The sequence below is a fragment of the Podarcis raffonei genome, chromosome 6, assembly GCF_027172205.1.
Source record: "Podarcis raffonei isolate rPodRaf1 chromosome 6, rPodRaf1.pri, whole genome shotgun sequence".
NCBI classification, from domain to species: Eukaryota; Metazoa; Chordata; class Lepidosauria; order Squamata; family Lacertidae; genus Podarcis; species Podarcis raffonei.
The window spans coordinates 92,264,261-92,282,600 of NC_070607.1; the positions used below are offsets into that span (position 1 = coordinate 92,264,261).

The 18,340-nt window shown below is 46.6% G+C and overlaps 1 protein-coding gene across 8 annotated transcripts in view; it reads right to left on the reverse strand.

The window, feature by feature from the left end:
* The window catches only part of KCNQ2 (potassium voltage-gated channel subfamily Q member 2), a 154,034-nt gene that overhangs the window by 71,681 nt on the left and 64,013 nt on the right, over positions 1-18,340 (reverse strand). For 7 of the 8 annotated variants that reach the window (XM_053394495.1, XM_053394494.1, XM_053394497.1 and 4 more), the window contains exons 5-8: positions 17,857-17,982; positions 11,096-11,206; positions 8,282-8,377; positions 1,978-2,072 (exon numbers count right to left, since the gene is read on the reverse strand). In XM_053394495.1, the coding sequence (XP_053250470.1) occupies positions 1,978-2,072; positions 8,282-8,377; positions 11,096-11,206; positions 17,857-17,982 (428 nt within the window). Of the gene's footprint in view, positions 1-1,617; positions 1,666-1,977; positions 2,073-8,281; positions 8,378-11,095; positions 11,207-17,856; positions 17,983-18,340 lie in introns of all 8 variants that reach the window. The other variant, XM_053394501.1, reaches the window with a different exon arrangement.

The following is an 18,340-nucleotide window of genomic DNA, read 5'->3' on the forward strand; positions in this document are numbered from 1 at the left end:
GCTGTTCCCCGACCTGGTTCTTCCAGCCCTGCACCTGGGGGGGAAATAAAATTTTTTTCTTTATTTCCCCCCCAAAAAAACTAGGTGCGTCCTATGGGCCGGTGCGTCCTATGGGGCGCAAAATACGGTAAGCTGTGTATAAATATTAGGAAATAAATAAATAAATAAATAAATAAATAAATAATAAGCAGCTGGTTGCCCACAGAACAGGGGGTGTTTTTCAGTGGCATCCGTCTCCTAGGACGCTGGTTATTGTAGGTTGAGCTTGCCTCTCCTGGTCACTCATCCAGATGATAAACTCACCAGGCAATCTTAGGAAAGTCATTCACACTCAGCCTCGACATTCACCACCTGCAAAACTGAAGCAATCCTGGATTCCCTAACAGGCTCTAATTGCTTTTATTGATATTGGCCAATGGCCATTGCAACTTTGCAGAGAATAAATTTCAGAAATGCAAACTCCCAAAAATTTGGTGCCCGGGATTTTTTTTTATTTTAAAAAAAACACCCACACACCTAAAAACTGAAAATTAAAACTTCGAAACACAATGAGCAGCGCAACAGCAAAATAGGTCAATGGGTCCGTCGGATTAAGACATTGCCACAGCTACTAACTATGGAGTCTGAAATAGCTCTTGCTGGATTCTCAAGGCTGCCAAGGCAATAGAAGGAAGCTCTGTGAGTTGCAAAAGCATTGAAATAAAACAGAAGGCAAATCCTGTTTCCCCAACTGTGCTAAAATGGCACCAAGAAATTCAGAAAGTTGTTTGGAGCACAAAGAGCAGAACAGAAGGCAGCACTCCTTACAATCCATGTGGGAATGATCGGAACTGCAACACAGGGCAACTTCCTGGTGGTAAAATAGACTCTGGACCAGCCCCTTCCAAAAAGGTTGTGCATGAACACACTGGGACAGGAAGAGCTACAAAGGGCTTCCTGTTAGGGCTGGGACTTTGCCTTCCTTGCTCTGCTGTCCGCCTGCCACACATCTCCATAAGACTCTACCCCAACTTCTGGTACACAACAAACCATCGTTTGCAGGCATGTCCAAATGTGGCAAACCGTGGTTTGCACAAAGCACAGCTTGCCCTCAAACTGCAGATAACAAAGCACGGCGAACCCTCTTGAAATGTGTTGTTGTGGTGGTTGTAGCGGAAGGGGGCTACAACACAGTTTGCCACACACAGCCTCCTGGCCATGGCTTGCATTGGCCCTATCGGCAGCCAAGCCGCAGAGATATTTCACAAGTTACAAATGTCAAACCCGAGGCACCAGCCACTTCAGCTACACATTTCTGCAGCCAACTAGCTCTCTGTTGGCACCATCCAAGCCACATTCCCCAAGCTGGGCTTAACCTTCTGGCTGAAAGTCTCTTACTAGAAGGTGAGCTCAATTGCCTGGGAATCTCCAACGCTTCCTGCTCTCAAACTCTTGCGCGTTGAAAGGCAAAGGAACTGCAGTCACAAGAGGCTATTCCAGGTTGTTTGAAAAAGCCAGACTCACCAGAAAATCCCCCGTTACACTGACATACCAGAGCAACTCAAATTGCCAGGGGAAATCAAGAAGAGGGTGTTTGTTTTTTAGAGTGGGGTTTGAGTGGTGATTTTTATTTTTTACCTTTCGGGGGAAGCCCTTCAGGAGGTCTTCTGGCATTTGGCGTGGCCACTGTCACAGAACAACACCAACAACAAGTGCAGAAAAATAAAGATGAAAACCAACACAAAACGTACACACGGACACACACATACAAGAAAAGAACAGAAATTAATACCATGGGCATGGAAACAACAGGGAGATAAATCTGCAACGATTGAAAATAAAACTAAACTTGCGGAAATGCCAGCGGCTGCTCCCGGCAAGCTTTTAAAAGAACGGTGAAAGCAGAATGGTTTGCTTCAACGTAACGAAACAGAAGCATGCTAAGATGGAGGTGGGCACCCACAGAAGAAAAACGGAGCGTAATAAGGAAATACTGACCTGTACATGGGGACGGTCACGGTTCGCTCGTAGTAATTCCAAGTCGAATGCAAATCAGTTCGAGTGAGGTTTGTGGCATAGAACCTCCACGCAGCCTGCGAAGGGAATTATTATTATTATTATTATTATTATTATTATTATTATTATTATTTATTGAATTTATATATTGCCCTATACCTCAGAGTCTCAGGGCAATTCACAGAATAAAATCAAGATATAAAACCACAAAATACCTAATAAAAACAGCAACTCAATTCCCACGCCCCCAAAAAAACACATTTTAAAAGGGCATGGAATGTAAATCAGATCAACCAAAGGCCTGGTTAAAGAGGAACGTTTTTGCCTGGTGCCTAAAGGTGTACAATGAAGGCACCAGGTGAACTTCCCTGGGGAGAGCATTCCACAGCTGGGGAGCCACTGCAGAGAAGGCCCCGTTCTCGTGTTGCTACCCTCCGGACCTCTCGAGGAGGAGGCACACAAAGGAGGGCCTCAGAAGATTATCTCAGGCGTAGCTGTCAACTTTTTCCTTTTTTTAAGGGGAATTCCCTTATTCCGAATAGGATTCCTCACAAGAAAAGTGAAAAGTTGACAGCTATGACTCAGGGCCCGGGTAGGTTCATATGGAAAGAGGCGGTTCTTGAAGATGCAGGTGTAATTTAAAGAGGGGTGTGGAAGCAAAGAAAGAGATCTGGTTGCTACAATCTATCATTTACACCAGGCCTGGGGAGCAGGGATGACTTTGGGCGCTTTTGGACTACAATTCCCATCTGCCTCGACCAGTAAGGTCAGTGTTCAGGGATATCAGGAACTGAACAGCACCTGGGAGGCCACAGAATCCCCATCCTTAAAGAGGAAAGGAAGACCATCTCAGGCGATTCTTCAAGATATCAGTTATCTTGAAGCTCAGCTAGGGGGAGAGTTAGTATCATTTCCCCTGCAGGTGAAAAACCATATGGAGAGGGGGAGAGATTCTGATCAGAAAAACAGCCTATGGAGGAATTGATTAGGCAAGCACACACATCACACATTCTCTCTCTCTCCACACACAGATGTGATGCTCCTCACAGATTGAGGTGTTTACTTCATACAGCGTCTACTTTGGCCTCATATGCCCTGCATAGATCCATATTCTTCCTCTCTCACACTCTGAAGAGCTGTGCCAGGGAATAAGGAACAGTTCCCCACCAGTGCCGCTGGGTGATTTATGCAGCAATTTCCAGTCCCTCTCCCTCCCTCTCCCCACGCCAAGATTTCAGTTCTCCTTATGAAGGGGGATGGGGAGAATGTGATCTTAAATTGGATTTTTTTAAAAAGAGAAGATGAAAATGTACTCTTGTCTTTATTCACACAGGAATCTGTTTTGGGAGCAGCAGCAAAAACCTGCACCCCATTTCCAGCGCCATAGCCGTGGGAATTCAGGCCACAGGCGAGATGAGTTTGCCCGTGTAATTAATTAAGCTTGCCTGCTTCGTCCTTCTTCCCTCTCCACTGTTGCCCAGCTTAAGACTAGCTGACAAAGCTAGTTTCCTTCTGGTGGGGGGTCATGCTCAAGTGATGCTCAGCTGAAGATGACAAGCATCAACAGAAGTATAGCGTCCAGATCAAGGGCGGTAATAGTACTGCCTTAGTCAAACCACACCTGGAATACTACAATTTAAGAAGCTCTGGGCACCACAATTTAAGAAGAATATTGACAAGCTGAGATGTGTGCAGAGGAGGGCGGCTGAGATGATCAAGGGGTCTGGAAAACAAACCTTATGATGAATGGTCGAAGGAGCTGAGCATGTTTAGCCTGGAAAAAAGGAGACTGAGAGAAGATATGATAGCCATCTTCAAATATCTCAAGTGCTGTCATATGGAAGATGGAAAAACTCGTTTTCTTCTGCTCCAGAAGGTAGGACCCAAACCAATAGCTTCGAGTTACATGATAGGAGATTTTGACTAAACATAGGAAGAACTTGACAAACTTAGACAGCATCTTAAAAAGAAGACATCACATTGCCGACAAAGGTCCGTATAGTTAAAGCTATGGTTTTCCCAGTAGTGATGTATGGAAATGAGAGCTGGACCAGAAAGAAGCCTGGTTGCCGAAGAATTGATGCTTTTGAATTACGGTGCTGGAGGAGACTCTTGAGAGTCCCATGGACTGCAAGAAGATCCAACCTGTCCATTCTTAAAGAAATCAGCCCTGAGTGCTCACTGGAAGGACAGATCCTGAAGCTGAGGCTCCAATACTTTGGCCACCTCATGAGAAGAGAAGACTCCCTGGAAAAGACCCTGGTGTTGGGAAAGATGGAGGGCACAAGGAGAAGGGGATGACAGAGGACGAGATGGTTGGACAGTGTTCTCGAAGCTACTAAAATGAATTTGACCAAATGCAGGAGGCAGTGGAAGACAGGAGTGCCTGGCGTGCTCTGGTCCATGGGGTCACGAAGAGTCGGACACGACTGAACGACTAAACAACAACAACAGGAAGAACTTACTAACGGTAAGAGGGTCGGACTCGAACCAATGGCTTCCAGTTACAAGAGAGGAGATTCTGACTAAACATCAGGTAGAGCTGTTCGGCAGTGGAACAGACTTCCTTGGGAGGTGGTGGACTCTCCTTCCTTGGAGGTTTTTAAGCATAGGCTGGATGGCCATCTGTCATGGATGTGTTAGCTGAGATTCCTGCATTGCAGGGGGTTAAACCAGATGACCCCCTTCCAGCTCCAGAATTCTGTTAACCTTGGCAGTGCACTGCTTTCCAAATGCTCTCCGTTTCCACCATGATGGGCTGTTCCAAAAATGTTATCCTTCCCAAGCTCCTTCGGTGATTCTTAGGAGCACAAGGTGCTGCCACAGACTGAGTCACACAATTACTCCCTTGACTTCTGTCTTTTCTCCAGGGACTATCAGTGGCTCTGCAGTTCTCTCCCAGCCCCACCTGGAGGCGCCAGGAATTGAACCCAGAACCTTTTGCCCCTGAGATTATGGCCTTTCCTGACACTGTTTGATTGACATAGCTTTTCTCCTCCTACCTAAGCATTGCACCCAGGGGCAGCTGATGCCCACCAGGACCAATAGGATGGAAAGCAGAGAGGACAATGGTAGGCAGAGCCAGACAGAGCAACAACAGGCTCTAATTCTAGAAGTTACATCACTAATTATATGCTGGGTAAGAGATGCTGGTTATAATATACAGTTTTCTTCATGGGAAAAGTTATGAAAAGAGGATTTGAAGTTTATAGCCTGCTGTTCGTTGAAAGAAAAATATATGAAAACGATGTACCGTTGGTATTTGACACCAAGTAAAATTGTGAAAATGTATAGAACCAGTTCAAATGTGTGCTGGAAATGTAAAAGCATATGTATAGGATGTTTCATCATGTGGGGTGGTAAAAGCTGTCTAGGAAATGATATATAATGAGTTGACAAAAATGTTTAAGATAACTTTTTTAAAAACCCAGAGTCTTTTTTGCTAGGCGTTATAGGTGCGGAACTATCAAAATAAAATAAAAGACTGTTTATGTATGCAGCGACAGCAGCAAGGATGCTTCTGGCCCAGAGATGGAAAGAAGAAGAAGTACTGACCAGAGAAGAGTGGCAGACCAAGCTGATGGAAGATGCAGAAATGGCAAGACAGACGGGAAAGATCAGAAATCAGGAAGACCAAGTACTTTTTAAAAGACTGGAATAGCTTTCGAACGTAGTTGAGAGATCACTGTAAACAGCTGAAATCATTGACAGGAATACAATGACACTTGTAAAGTAACATGGATTTTGGATACTATGATTATATAACAGATAAAGATAAAGGTAAAGGGACCCCTGACCATTAGGACCAGTCGTGGCCAACTCTGGAGTTGCGGTGCTCGTCTCATTTTATTGGCTGAGGGAGCCGGCGTACAGCTTCTAGGTCATGTGGCCAGCAGGACTAAGCCACTTCTGGTGAACCAGTGCAGTGCACGGAAACGCCATTTACCTTCCTGCCAGAGTGGTACCTATTTATCTACTTGCACTTTGACGTGCTTTCAAACTGCTAGGTTGGCAGGAGCAGGGACCGAGCAGCGGGAGCTCACCCTGTCGCGGGGATTCGAACCGCCGACCTTCTGATCAGCAAGTCCTAGGCTTTGTGGTTTACAGTAAAAGACGCAGGAATAAAATCTTAGAATTGGAACCCATGGAGGGAATGAAGGAGCTCTCAAGGTTCGAAAGAACCCTTTTTTAAATGTGTGAAAATGTTATGTTTATGGTGTATAACTTTTATGCAAAACTAATACACACACATATATATATGATGATTAATTCTAGTTTTGCCTCCATCCTCCTCCCGACCAAGATCTGCAAGGGTAAAACTGAGACTAAGGAAGGAGCTAACAGCCATGAGCTGATTGCACAATAGGAAGGCAAGCAGGTAGAGGCTGGCACTACCCCATTTGCCACAGCAGACCAGCCACCACCGCTTGCGCCCATTCCTCAGCTTGCATGGCTCAAAGACTACTTTCCAAACAAAAGGTCCGCACTGATCAGCTCTTTTTAAAGGCTAAATCTTTGCAAGAGAGATGCAGGGTGGCACAGCAGCAAGAGTTTTGGAGCTTAGCTGCCCTTGAATGTCCCCTTCTCCCCCACCTGGCTGCCTGTTCCGCCTCGCAGGGTCAGCGCCAGGAGGCAAGGGGCAGCCCCATGGGAGTCGCCTCAAACTCGGAGAAAGGGTGGCATCTAAATGCAGTAATGAGTCCCAAGTGCCGAGAGGCCTTCAATTTTGCCTGATTGCAGATTCAGCATTTCCCTGGCACAGCCTTTGATATGTGTTGCTGCAGCATATAAATAGAAGTTGGATTTATTTATTTTTAAACCCTGGAGTCCTGCACACAGCAATCAGGGGGAAATTATTAGCTGGCGTGCTACGCCTAAGAAAAACAGATGGAACTCTGGGTTCTGGCTCTGAGTCTGGTGGGAATTGGTCCACCGGGGAGGAGCAAGTGCCTCGTGGCTATAGAGGAAGGAAGGAAGGAAAATAGTCCAACGCTGTATTTTTAGTCTCGAGAGGAAGGCCAGAGCAGAGGCAGGTGGAGCTAAGATACTATTGTTTTTCTTGCCCTTATCTAAGCATCTGATGATGCCTGAAGTCTCCTCATTAGTAGAAAACTATGAAGGCAATTGGACGTGGGTGACGCTGTGGGTTAAACCACAGAGCCTAGGACTTGCCAATCAGAAGGTCAGCGGTTCGAATCCCCATGATGGGGTGAGCTCCCGTTGTTCGGTCCCTGCTCCTGCCAACCTAGCAGTTCGAAAGCACGTCAAAGTGCAAGTAGATAAATAGATACCGCTCCGGCGGGAAGGTAAACGGTGTTTCCGTGCACTACTCTGGCTCGCCAGAAGCAGCTTAGTCATGCTGGCCACATGACCCGGAAGCTGTATGCCAGCTCCCTCGGCCAATAAAGCGAGATGAGTGCCGCAACCCCAGAGTCGGCCACGACTGGACCTAATGGTCAGGGGTCCCTTTACCTTTACCTTTATGAAGGCAATGTAACATGTGTAAAGATGCCCACGCTCTTGGCTCTGTTGCATCAGAGTAATCTTGGCCAACTGGCATTTAGCAAGGTAAAGGTAAAAGGACAGTTAAGTCCTCGCGAAATCGACTATGGGGTTGCGGTGCTAATCTCTGCTTTCAGGCCGAGGGAACTGGCATTGTCCACAGACAGCTTTTCTGGGTCATGTGGCCAGCATGACTAAACCACTACTGGTACAACAGAACACCGTGACAGAAACCAGAGTGCATGGAAATGCTGTTTACCTTCCTGCCGCAGCAGTACCTATTTATCTACTCACACTGGTGTGCTTTCGGACTGTGAGGTTGGCAGGAGCTAGGACAAAGCAACAGGAGCTCACGCTGTTGAACGGATTCGAACTGCTGACCTTCCGATCAGCAAGCCCAAGAGGCTTGGTGGTTTAGACCACAGTGCCACCCTCATCCCCTCATTTTGCAAGACGCAAACCTGAGTGTTCCCCCACAGAGAGCTGCCCTTGAAGTCTTGCCCAGATCAGAACATCTGCAAAGACCTGCTCATGGGACTTCATTTATTTGAAAATTTATATCCCACCCTTCTGTTGCTTATGTTCCACTCGGGGCAGCTGTCAATTAAAACCAACCGTAAAATACCATCTAATTTTTTTGTTTAGCGTCCGCTTGAGGCTCACTTCTCCCTCTCTCTCTCTTTCCTCTCCACCCCCTCCCTTTTTTCCCCCCATGGGCACAGATTGCAGACCCCGATCTTCCTGTTCTGGCCCCCTCCAAGCACCCACATTCCAGTCTTCTCACCTGGATCAGGCCCGCTGCAGGGTTCCTCCTCTTCTCAAAGTGCTTTTGGCGGTGCTGCTCTTGAACCTTCAGTGCAAATCCAGAACCTAGAATACCCTGGGAATAAAGAATAGTGCTATTTCCAGTTAACATGGTCAACGGACTCATTTGTCTGCCCCTTATACCAGATTCCGGGGAGCGGGGGAGCATACTCCTTTAAGAATCACTAGTAGAAGGGACACATTATCTTCAAGTATCTAGAGAATAATTGAAAAACACACAGAGGAGGACCTGAATCTATAGAGGCATCTAGGCCACCAACAGATCATGTGACCGGGCAGCGGCAGTCAGGTCACCTGACGTGCCAACACCTGTGTTGCTGCTGCTTACTTGAAAGGAGGGAGGTGGCAGTGGTCAGGGAAGGTTGGTGCAGTACAAGTACATCAGCCCCTGGGTTGAGCATCAGTTACCGTATTTTTCGCCCCATAGGGCACACCGGCCCATAGGGCGCACCGGCCCATAGGGTGTACCTAGTTTTGGGGGGGGAATAAAGGGGGGGAAATTATTTTTCCCCCAGGTGCGGGGCTGGGGCAGGGGAAGCCCGAGCTTCCCCCGACGCCAGCCCCCAGAACAGGCAGCTCTCCGCAAGCCGTGGGAGCCCGCCGCGACTTCACGCCGGGCTCCCACAGCTTGCGGAGAGCTGCGCGAAGCCCAGGGTGCGCTCCGCTTTGCGCCCCAGGTTTTGGGATGCAGGCTGCTATGCGCAAGCCTAGGCAGCCTGGCAGAAACTCCCGCGGGCTCCCCAGGCTTGTGGATAGCTTCCTGAAGCCTGGAGAGCGAGAGGGGTCAGTGCGCACCGACCCCTCTCGCTCTCCAAGCTTCAGCGAAAGCCTGCATTCGCCCCATAGGACGCACACACATTTCCCCTTCATTTTTGGAGGGGGGAAAGTGCGTCCTATAGGGCGAAAAATACAGTACTCAGTTTGGGGGGCAGCACAGAAAGCGGGGTTTGCGGCCCCAAATGGCCCCGAACCAGCACACCACTCTGGCACTGGTTTGGAGTCAATCGGACAAGGCTGGGTTATTGGCCCTTCACTTGCAACCCCAGTTTGAGTGTCAATTGCTCAGTCTTTGGGGGGGGGCTGCACAAAACGTGGGGATTGCAGCACAAAACCTAGACATCAGTTTGGCGGGAGCAGAGATCTGGAATTTTGGAGTCCCGGGCTAATGAAGCTGGCTGATTTTGAAATCCTTTCCTCGCCTCTTCAGTGCTGCGAGAAAGCCACTTCCGCCCTACAAAGGAGGTGGGGTTGCGGGCTTCACAGCCCCACATGATTGGGGGGATTCCCGGCCGTGTCACACCCTGGCCAGCCAATCGGCTGGCTCTGGGGGCGTGGCCTGCCCTATTTAAGGCAGGATGCAGCCGGGGATCTCCCTCTTTCCCCACCTGCCAGCTGTTCCTGCTTTTCCCACCCTCCCGCCCTATAAGGTTGTCGTTTCTTGACCTTGCTATGGACCTTGGTTGGTCGCCGTTGAGGGGCCTGGTAGGAATTTTTCCACTTGGCAAATTGGCACCAGCCTCTTGGTTTTCACCTACCTCGTAGCAAATCGTCACAACTTTCTTGGTATTGGCGGTTAGGCATTGGTATTGTTCTGTAGATGGAAGAGGGGAGGTAGCGCCATCACCTGCGCCGCATATTGAAGGGTAGTCCGATAAAGGATTCCGGGGGGCGTGGCCCTGTCCGAAGCCTTGGGAGGTGAGGACCTAAGGCACTCCCCCTATCGGCGACCCCGGGGGAGCTCCTAGTTGATGTGCATCAGCAGGACTCCACCTACTGGTGGTTAACCCTTCCCGGACTTCAAGCGGACAGGCTGAAGTTGGATATAGTCTGTTAGGACCGATGCCTAAGCCAATACTGCTCATCACCTGTAACCAATAAAGCTGTGGCCTTATTTAGCCCATTAACCTTAATAATTGTGTCATGTGTCTTTATTTCCGGGGGGGGGGGGGGCTCGCCAAACAATGCAGCCCTGAAGGATCTCTCCTCCCCTGTAACGTGATAAGGCTGTATTCTCAGATGAGACCTCCTCACAGGAATCAATGGCAGGCTTGTGGCTATCAGGAACAGTAGCACCAGATTGGCTCTGCCAGCACATCTGCACTGTGTCAACTTCTTAACCACTTAACCCATCAAGAGGTCAGGGTAACAGCATTTCCCCAATACATTGCCTACTACTGATCCAGACTCCCTTCTCCTGGGAATAGGTGTACCTGTGATCTACAAAAGTGATTTCAATTAAAAAACTAAATCCATGGCTGTATGACCTTCCGTGTGGATGGAAAGTGTGGTGGAGCTGAGACCATGTGCCAGCAACATGTGCAGGGCAAGATCAGACTTCAGAAATATTGTCTGAACTGGACCCAACTGCTGATGATTCAGGAGAGCAACTCCAAACTCAACACCTCTGCAGCAACCTCAGGGGTATCTGTCCTTGTGAAACAGGGTGAAGAACCTCTTTGGCTCCACCAGGCCAGGTTAGGATTGGCCTCACTGGCCAAAGGTGACATTGTTAGGACACCTCATGATTGGCAGGCAGGTTGTCCCGCCCACCTGTCAAAATCCATTGAATCAGTAGAACGGCTGAGCCAAGTATGGCTTAACTCCCACTCATCAGCTGATGATCAGGGACTAAATTGCTGGCTTGGTTCTCCACTCTTGATGTAGAACAATGAATCATACAGAGTGATGAAGGGGTAAAAAAAATGTCATTTCCCGCAAGGCTACTTTCATCACTGAGCTTAATAAAAATGAGCCTTGCCTAGTGCCTACTTACAGCTGGAAGAGCGAAAAAGGAAACGCCAATCAGGGTGAAAGTTGCAGCAAGGAGGCGTCCATTCCAGGTTTGCGGATATTTGTCCCCGTAGCCAATGGTAGTCAGTGTAATCTGAGGAAAGGCAGATATCATCAATAGTGGCTCTTCAAAAGTAATGTTGGTTCGGTGTCTAATAGCCTGCACACTTTTTCAAAAAAATAAAATATTTCCATATTAAGTTTCACTCCGAATAATTCTTTCCTAAGAGAAATTAATATTGTATATTCTGACTTTTTAAAATAATTTTATTTGCTTTTCTGTTATATCTTGCCATCAGTACGTACTCTGTTACATTCGTGCTTAAAACAAAAATAAAGGTTATAACCTAAATATAAAACATGAGCATATAATAATAATGGTACCATATCTACATTCCTCCAAGTTGTTTAATTCCTGTACGTCTTTACTTTTACTTCCACTCTTTCCATGATTTCCTATCTCCTATCCTTTTTAACTGCGTTTTCTTATTCTTCTACATTATTATCATTACCTTACATACTGTAATATAGGCTTCTTTCCATGTTTCTGGGATTCTACCCGTTTTTAAAATCTCATTCATCACATCTTTCAATGGGTTTACCAATTGTTCACTTAATTTTTTATATCTTCTGACTTTTTGAAAACTAAGAACCTAATGCTAAATTTGTGCTAGTCTACATCCATAGGCATTCATTCATAAGTGGGAATGCTGTTTGGACAAAAAAAATAAAAATATTGGGGCGAACACAGGATTTTTGGCAAAATAATCTGAATTGAGAAAATGGTGTTCTCAGATTTATTTCACTGTGTTCATCATCGGTCTGCAAGGGGAGAGTGAAACTATCACCGAATGAGAAAAGTACCATCAGTTACAAAAAATAACCTGTCGCATCTGGGCTAGAACCTTTCTCCCTAGTGATACACTTGTTTTGTGTGTGTTGTGGTTGCTTATCTTCAAAAATATTCCAACAAATGAAGGTTCCTAATCCCCACCACATGTTGCAAGCTGAAATGGTACAGCCCAGGTAAATCCACTGCATGACTAATCCAATTATCTGTTTCTGCGACTGAGCATTTTAACCACTTGTTTAACTCTCTCTTTTTCCATGCTGCAATTCTTCCAGGTGGTCATTTTCCTCTGTATCGAGAGGAAAGAGGAAAGAGCAGAATGCATGGGGTGGGGAGGGGCTGAACTTTTGTCCATGGCGACCTTTCCTCATCCTTATCTGCCCCTCACCTCACTTCTATTTTAGACTGTGACCCCCTTGAGGGCAGGAACCATCTATTTTTGCCTATGCAGTGGAGATTTGAACCCTGGTCCTAGTTTGGCACCCGATTTGCTCTCAGTTTCACTGATTATCACACACACACACAAAAGAAACCTGAGAAGGCCATGTGGGATGTGAAACACAAGCAGTCAAGTACAACATCACTAGAGTGAACATGTTTATACATGGGGAGGAATGTTTATCAAGCCAGCAGGTAAACTTCCTGTTTCTTTCTGGGCTGGGACAGACTTCCTCTGCATGTGACTAGAGGCAGGCGTGGCCTCACCTGTGCAGGTAAGGACAAAAGCACAGGGCAGGGCAGCCATCTCTCTCTCTCTGACTAAATGCATTGAAGAAGCAACATCTGATTAGCCAAAGATGCTTCCAGCCAAGAGAGGACAAAGGGACTGTCTCTTTATGGGATAGTTTCCCAGGTGTATGTTACTTTTCTAAGTTAAGTCTGCCTTCTGGGATCCAATTGTGAACAGAATGTAAGTAAAATCTTTTTATACTTTTATAGAAGACTGTGTTGTGTCTTATCTTTTATGAGGCAATAAGGGGGAAATACCAGAACAGTTATTATAGAGGCTTTAGCGAGTCTGAGCAAACGCATCCGCTGAGTTTAAAAAGGGGAATGTTACTCTGCTAAATTGTGAACTTCTTTACACAAGTTGGAAAGGCTATAATCAAACAATATATCCTCTCCTGCATCCCTGAACATTCCCACAGGCCACCCTCTTGATACCTGGAGAGGAAGGGGGCATGGTTTATAGCTAGTGAAGATGAGGATGTGGGTTTGAAAAATCATAGAATCGTAGAGTTAGAAGGGACCCTGAGGATCATCAGGTCTGTTATAAGAAGTTTAAGGTCTCAAATATAGAGTAAATATTCATAAATGCACACATATCTAAATATATGAACCATGTGTCTGAAATAGTATGGGAGAGCAATCCTGGAGCCATTTTGACTCTCCTAATGACCTCAGATATTCTTCTGTAGTAAGGGAGGCAAATGGGAAAAGCCTTCCCATTGTCCTTTTGCTTGCAAATCATGTCCTAAGGGCATATTTTTGTATGAATTGGGTGAGCCTATGACCTGGATTCAGGAATTAAAATATTTACCATCACAAAAGAATGGCCAGGCTGCCCAGGTAAAGCGATCAGTGACCATTATCAGGTATCCTGGCAGACAGGATTTCTGCTGTAGACCGCCTCCTTCTGTGATGTATGTATGATGTTTAGGGGGGTGGTCTTGGGCTTCAGGGTGGGCATTTACAAAAGTCTATAAAAGGGCTTGCACACCATTGTTCAGAGTTCTCCTCCCTCCTGCATGTGGTGAGTGGGGACCCTGTTGCAACAGTTTATTTCCTTTAATGAAGATCAGGCTTAATTAGCAGCTTTGCTTCTCAATATACTCTGATAATAATAATAATAATAATAATAATAATAATAATAATAATAATAATTTATACCCCGCCCATCTGGCTGGGCTTCCCCAGCCACTCTGGGCGGCTTCCAAAAAAAATATTAAAATACTGTAATACATCAAACATTAAAAGCTTCCCTAACCAGGGCTGCCTTCAGATGTCTTCTAAAAGTCTGGTAGTTGTTGTTCTCTTTGACATCTGACGGGAGGGCGTTCCACAGGGCGGGCGCCACTACTGAGAAGGCCCTCTGCCTGGTTCCCTGTAACTTAGCTTCTCCCAGTGAGGGAACTGCCAGAAGGCCCTCGGCGCTGGACTTCAGTGTCCGGGTAGAACGATGGGGGTGGAGACGCTCCTTCAGATATACTGGACCAAGGCCGTTTAGGGCTTTAAAGGTCAGCACCAAGACTTTGAATTGTGCTCGGAAACGTACTGGGAGCCAATGTTGGTCTTTCAAGACCGGTGTTATGTGGTCTCAGCGGCCACTCCCAGTCACCAGTCTAGCTGCCGCGTTCTGGATTAGTTGTAGTTTCCAGGTCACCTTCAAAGGTAGCCCCACATAGAGCGCATTGCAGTAGTCCCAAGTGGTTGGCCTCTGTTATTTCCTCCAACTGATAGGGAACCCTCAAGGACTCTATGCGGGCTCCGGAATACCCCATAAGGGAAAGGGAGCAGTTTTTTTTCTTCTAACAAGTCCAACCCTCTGCAATACAGGAATTTGCAGCTGTCCCGTACAGAGATCGGACCTGCAATCTTGGCATTGTCAGCACTGTGCTCTAATCCAGTGCAGAGGAAAGGCGATTCCAGAATGGCTGAAAGTTAATCAGGAGTCCTTTCACCCCATCAAACGTTATTCGACCACCATGCACTCCAAGTCTATCCAGTGTGAATCTCTCCAGCAACTCCTGCTGACCTGCTTCCCATTTTAAACAGCTCATTAGCCAGAAGGGACAAATTAATGGCTGCTTCACACCCCCTCATTAAAAGCTCAGATTTTCTCCCTTTCTTCCTAGTATTGCAGTCCTAAAATAGGAGCTAGGGGAAGTGGGGAGAGAATTCAGGGATACGGCTAGGGAGGTTGGGAGTTTACTGCAAGGCCAAAATTGCCAAAGCGCCTACCATTCTCACAAGGCAATTAGCATTTTGCTAATCAATGCAGATCAGCTCTTTTCCAAGCTGGCAAAGGACCCCCAGGCTTGGGGCAATGGCTTTGTTTTTTCTAGACAGCCATAGTTTGAAACAAAAATCGGCATGCAAGTTTTATTATTGACTCAGTAAATCACATATTTCTTTACTGACAATGTGACAACTAATCTATTATTATTATTATTATTATTATTATTATTATTATTATTAACCCTAGTTTTTCTTTCATTTCTTTTTGCATAAGCCTACCTGTTGTTATTAAAACTCAATTTTGTAAAATGGGCAGGGGGGAAGAGCAGCAAACAGGTGGAGTTGAGTGGGGAATCATTGCTCACCTGGCTTCCTAATATGGAGATTGCTGCTGGTAACCGAAAAGGTGAAGGGGTGAAGAGGTCACTACAGTGCGGGCACAGCAGCAGGAGAGTCAGAGTGGGTCTGCCACCGTGCCCACACCAAGCCAACCTCCCCAATTCCTCTTCATCTCGGTTACCAGGAGCGACCTCTACAACAAGAAGTCAGTTCACCAACACTGGCTCAGCCAATGCAAAGCATCTAACATCAAAGAAAATAGTAATAATAAGAATAATTCTTATACCCCACCCATTTTGCCGGGTCTCCCCAGCCACTCCGGGCAGCTTCCAACAGGATATTGAAAACACAATAAAACAACAATCCCTAAAAACGTCCCTAAACAGGGCTGCCTTTAGATGTCTTCTAAAAGACAGATACAGTGGTACCTTGGGTTACATACGCTTCAGGTTACAGACTCTACTAACCCAGAAATAGTGCTTCAGGTTAAGAATTTTGCTTCAGGATGAGAACAGAAATCGTGCTCCAGCGGCGCGGCAGCAGCAGGAGGCCCCATTAGCTATAGTGGTGCTTCAGGTTAAGAACAGTTTCAGGTTAAGTATGGACCTCCGGAATGAATTAAGTACTTAACCCAAGGTACCACAGTAGTTGTTTATTTCCTTCACATCTGAAGGGAGGGCGTTCCACAGGGCGGGTGCTACCACCGAGAAGGCCCTCTGCCTGGTTCCCTGCAACCTCACTTCTCGCAGTGTAGCAGGAACCCCCCCCCATCATTCAGTTTGTACAAACTTCACACACACTCACAATCACACACTACATACGCTACGCTTCTGTTATAAATTCATAGAAAATCAACCATACATCGGATTTGCACTGTTCCACTTTTATTTTACTCCATGAAGGAAGGACTACAAAATGGGGAAGGTTTGATACAGGCCAGCCATAATCCCTTCACCATCCCAGCACATCCACAGGAGCCCTGCCCAGTTGCTATGCCAACCCTGATGGTCCTAGACAGAAGACAATCAAGATCACAAAGAGCTTGCATATGGGAGTGGATTCAGCATGGACTGAAACAAAGGACAATAATCAGATCTTCGCTCTGGGGGCAGGAAACTGCCAACTCCCCTTTGTCTCCTGGAAGTGACTCATGTGGAAGGGGGAGAGAAGGGAATCAGCCAGGTGACAGGACACTCAGGTTACCACCACAACTCCTCCCTCAACCCCTCCTTTCTGTAATGTATGCATGATGTTTCTGGGGGTGGGCTTGACCTACAGGGTGGGAATTTATAAGGTCTTGCACACCATCTTTCTGGGTCTTTCCTCTCACCTGCAAGTGAGGGGAGCACCCTGTCGCGACAGTCTTTCTTCAATAAAGACCAAGCCTACAGGCTGCTGATTTGCTCCAATTTACTCTGGTTGGTGTCTTTACTTTTTGTCCAAGGGAGCCCTCGGATTTTTCCGGTAACAGCAGTGAGGGAACCTCTAGAAGGCTCTCGGTGCTGGACCTCCGAAATACTTCTCTTGCAGCAACACCACATTTTCCCAACACTCAAAATGCAGCATTTGGGGAATGGGAAATGTCAGCACCATGTGGTTGCATTTCTTTTTTTTCTCCCACGTCACGCTTCAGTTGTAGAAATGCGTAGACTATAGGTACATTGTTGGCACCTACCAGATGGTGCCCATCACATCCCTGGCGATGAGTAATGCAAATCTCCTCCTACAACATCCATGCCATTTTTAATACTATTTTTAACTAATTATAGGCCTGAGCCGTCTCCACACTGTGATGTTATAACACGAAATATAATACCCTTTCTAAAAGTCACAGGCAGCAGCACACACACACACACACACACACACACACACACACCATCCTTGCGAAAGACCTTTGGGATTTTCATTAAAGTCTACAGACTCCACTCCCCTTTGCTGCTTTGCATTCCGCTTGCAAATCTTGGAGAGCAGGCTGCTTTTCCCACCCCCTACGGCTCACTCCGTTGATGTAACAGACTAACTGATTCATTTTTCTTTCCAAACTTGGGAGCCGTTTGAATTTTGATTCGTTCCTCCATCTGTGGCTTATTCCACGCACTTTGCAAGGAAGGCCCAAACTCCACACCTGAACGAGATCGAGAAAAACAGGGGAAACAAAAGGGCAACTGCATCTGCCAGAGAACCTCGCTAATTGTCACTTTGTTATTCTCTTAATCCGATAATCTGCGCACAGGAAGACAAAGGCAGAACAAAAGCACCATCTCGCCTTGCTTCTGTACAAAGCTCACAAGTATTCACAAGTATTCACGCTCTTCTAGCAGAGAGTCTTCGTTAATTTTACAAAGCACACTCACAACTTCTGGGTTTGCAGTGTTTAGGTTCCAAGTTGTTTGAGTACTGAGGCATTTGAAAACCAAAGTACCACTGTATCGGCTATTGGCAAGCAGCCTGAAGGAGATGCACAGTTCACACCATTATCTCACACCAAGTTTGGCCCTCAAAAGAGTCTGAAAGTGCAAGCTGAAATCACAAGAGAAGAAGGAGCAGGAGCAGATATCCACATCATGGCAAGAAATTGACCTCAAGGCGATACTCACCAAGCCCCACCAGAGTGCATCTGCATAGGTGTCAAAGTGATCGTTTTCTCCCTTCTCAGCCAAGTACACCAGGAAGGAGGCTAGAATGAGGCAAAGGAAACCAATATACCAGGCAGTGATCAGCTCCTGCAACACAATGAAGAAGAAAGAATGGAACAGCACGTCTCAAATGCAACGGTTTTTCCGTAATGCACAGAGCAGCCTTTGCAAAACAGGTGCCTTCCAGATCTCAGGGACTGCAGCTCCCATGAGTCCTATTTGCAGCAGCAGAAATGTTTGCTCATTTTTTTAATGCCCTCGTGACGATCATCAGCCACGGTTGATGGGAAAGTGGCATGCAACTTATTAAATCAAATCAGGCTATATAACAAGGGCTGCCTGCCTACCAGAGGGACTGGACACATTCCAATTTGCTTATAAAACGAAAAGATCGACAGAGGACGCTGTGGCGATTGCCCTCCATGCCGTCCTTGCACATTTGGAG